This window comes from Lagopus leucura, unplaced genomic scaffold, assembly GCF_019238085.1.
Source record: "Lagopus leucura isolate 7727_CA_CO unplaced genomic scaffold, USGS_WTPT01 33812-0_obj-0_obj, whole genome shotgun sequence".
In the NCBI taxonomy this organism is placed as follows: domain Eukaryota; kingdom Metazoa; phylum Chordata; class Aves; order Galliformes; family Phasianidae; genus Lagopus; species Lagopus leucura.
Window position 1 is genome coordinate 1 of NW_024967007.1, and position 2,833 is coordinate 2,833.

Below are 2,833 nucleotides of genomic sequence, written 5' to 3' on the forward strand. Positions count from 1 at the left end.
GGGGGTGACGATGGTATCTGAGGGGGGTTTGGGGTCACCGCAGGCTCTGCTGGTGGTGGTGGCGGCGGTGGCATCATCTCCAGTTGGCTCTGCGGTGGGATCGACGCCGGCTGTGCCGTCAGGCGAGGCTCCGGTGGTTCCTCCGATGGCTCCTCCGATGGTTCCTCCAACAGTGGGTCTGATGGTACCTCTGGTGTCAGTGCCACCTCCGATGGTACCAATGGTGTCACCTCCCATGGTGCCACCTCCAATGGTGTCACCTCCAGTGGTGTCTCTGATGGTTCCTCTGATGGTTCCTCCATCGGCTCCTCCGATGGTGTCACCTCCAGTGGTTCCTCTGATGGTTCCTCCGATGGTTCCTCCGATGGTATCATCTCCAGTGGCGTCTCCGATGGTTCCTCCGATGGTTCTTCTATTGCTACCTCCGATGGTTCCTCCAATGGCTCCTCCGATGGTGCCATCTCCAGTGGCGTCTCCGATGGTTCCTCTGATGGCTTCTCCGGTGGTTCCTCCCATGGTTCCTCCATTGGCTCCTCCGATGGTGTCACCTCCACTGGTGTCTCCGATGGTTCCTCCGATGGTTCTTCTATTGCTACCTCTGATGGTCCCTCCCGTGGTTCCTCCCTTGGTTCCTCCGATGGTTCCTCCAACCCTACGCCCGGTGGGACCTCCAACAACATCTCTGGTGATGTCCCCGGCGGCGCCGCCGGTTGTAGCTCTGGTGGTGGCGGCACCTCTGGTGGTGGCACCTCTGGCGGCCGTCGATCTGGTGGTGACACCTTGGGTGACGTCTCCGGCGGTACCTCTGCTGGTTGTACCTTTGGTGGTTGTAGCTCTGCTGGTTGTCACCAGGCCGATGGCACCTCCGGCGGTGGCACCTCTGGTGGTGGCACTTCTGGTGGCCATGGCAGCACCGACGGTGCTTTCGGAGGTGTCCATCACAACCGCGGTACCTCCGGCGGTCGTCACCGCGCCGACGGTGTCCATCATGGCGGTGGCATCTCCGGTGGCTTTGGACGCGGCCCTGGTGGTGGTGGTGGCACCTCGGGACCGGGTGACGGTGACATGTTGGGAGCGGGTGTTGTTGGTGGCAGCGCCTCTGGACCTGGTGACGGTGACAGCTTTGGGTGTTGCGGAGGTGACGGCGGGGGTGGACGTGGTGACGGCGGCACCTCTGGGCCTGGTGGAGGTGACACCGACGGAGGTGACACCAATGGTTGGGGTGACATTGGTGGAGGTGACATCAGTGGAGGTGACACTGATGGTTGGGGTGACATCAGTGGCAGTGACATTGGTGGAGGTGACACCGGTGGAGGTGATGCCAATGGTTGGGGTGACACCGATGGAGGTGACATCGGTTGAGGTGACACTGGTGGAGGTGACACCAATAGTGGAGGTGACATCGGTGGAGGTGACACCGATGGTTGGGGTGACACCAGTGGAGGTGACACCAATGGCTGGGGTGACACCGATGGAGGTGACGTTGGTGGAGGTGACACCAATGGCTGGGGTGACACCGATGGAGGTGACGTTGGTGGAGGTGACACCAATGGCTGGGGTGACACCAGTGGAGGTGACATCGGTTCGGGTGACACCGATGGAGGTGACACCGATGGTTGAGGTGACATCGGTGGTGGTGACATTGGTGGAGGTGACATTGGTGGAGGTGACACTGATGGAGGTGACATCAGTCGGGGTGACACCGATGGAGGTGACGTCGGTTGGGGTGACACCAGTGGAGGTGACACCAACGGCGGAGATGACATCAGTGGTGGTGACATTGGTGGAGGTGACACCAATGGTTGGGGTGACACCGATGGAGGTGACGTCGGTTGGAGTGACACCAATGGAGGTGACACCAATGGCGGAGGTGACACCAGTGGAGGTGACATTGGTGGAGGTGACACCGACGGCGGAGGTGACACTGGAGGCCCTGCAGCGGGACCTGGTGGCGGTGACACCCGGTGGCACGGCGGTGGGACAGCGGTGGCAGCGCCGTGGCTTCTTGCAGGGCGGTGGCGCCGCGTTGTCCCCATAAGTGTCCTCCTGGTGGCACCCACGGGTGACATCGTGGCCGCGGCGGCCATCTTGGTTGTCACTATGGCCAACGTCTTGGTGGCCACCGTGGCCGCCATCTTGGTTGTCCCCTTGGGTGCCATCTTGATGGCCACCGTGGGTAACACTGTGGCCATGGCCGCCATCTTGGTAGCCACCATGGCCGCCATCTTGGTTATTCACATAGCCACCATCTTGGTTGCCCCTGTGACCAAAATCTTGGTGGCCACTGTGGCCGCCATCTTGGTTGTCCCCATGGCCACCATCTTGGTTCTCCCTCTGACCAACATCCTGGAGACCACCATGGCTGCCATCTTGGTTGTCTCTAGGGCCACCATCTTGGTGACCACCATGGCTGCCATCTTGGCTGGCCCTATGGCCAACATCTTGGTGGCCACCATGGCCGCCATCTTGGTTGCACCCATAGCCGCCATCTTGGTTGTCCCCATGGCCGACTTCTTGGTTGTCCCTGTGGCTGCCATCTTGATGGCCACCCTCTTGTTTATCCCTATGGCCACCATCTTGTTGGCCACCATCTTGTTTGTCCCCATGGCCGCCATCTTGCTTGTCCCTAAGGATGACCTCTTGGTGGCCACCACGGGCGCCATCTTGGTGGTCCCCACGGCTGCCCCCTCTGCCGGGACCCTCCTGGCGCCGCTCCTCCATGGCCCCCCTGCAGACACAGCGCCTGTTTGCACCAATTCTGCACCATTCGACCCCAATTTGCACCCGGAGGGATGCAATTTTGGGAAGGGGGGAAGAGCCACACAATTTGGCA

General features: G+C 61.2%; 1 protein-coding gene across 1 annotated transcript; it reads right to left on the bottom strand.

Annotated features, from left to right (window-relative positions):
• Positions 1 to 38: 38 nt before the first annotated feature.
• LOC122192911 (mucin-19-like) lies at positions 39 to 2,757 on the bottom strand (the record flags this gene model as incomplete). Its single annotated transcript, XM_042893596.1, has 2 exons — positions 1,500 to 2,757; positions 39 to 1,451 (listed from the first exon to the last, which is right to left on the bottom strand). Coding segments are annotated over exons 1-2 (2,635 nt in total), but the record flags the coding sequence as incomplete, so codon positions are not given.
• Positions 2,758 to 2,833: the final 76 nt, after the last annotated feature.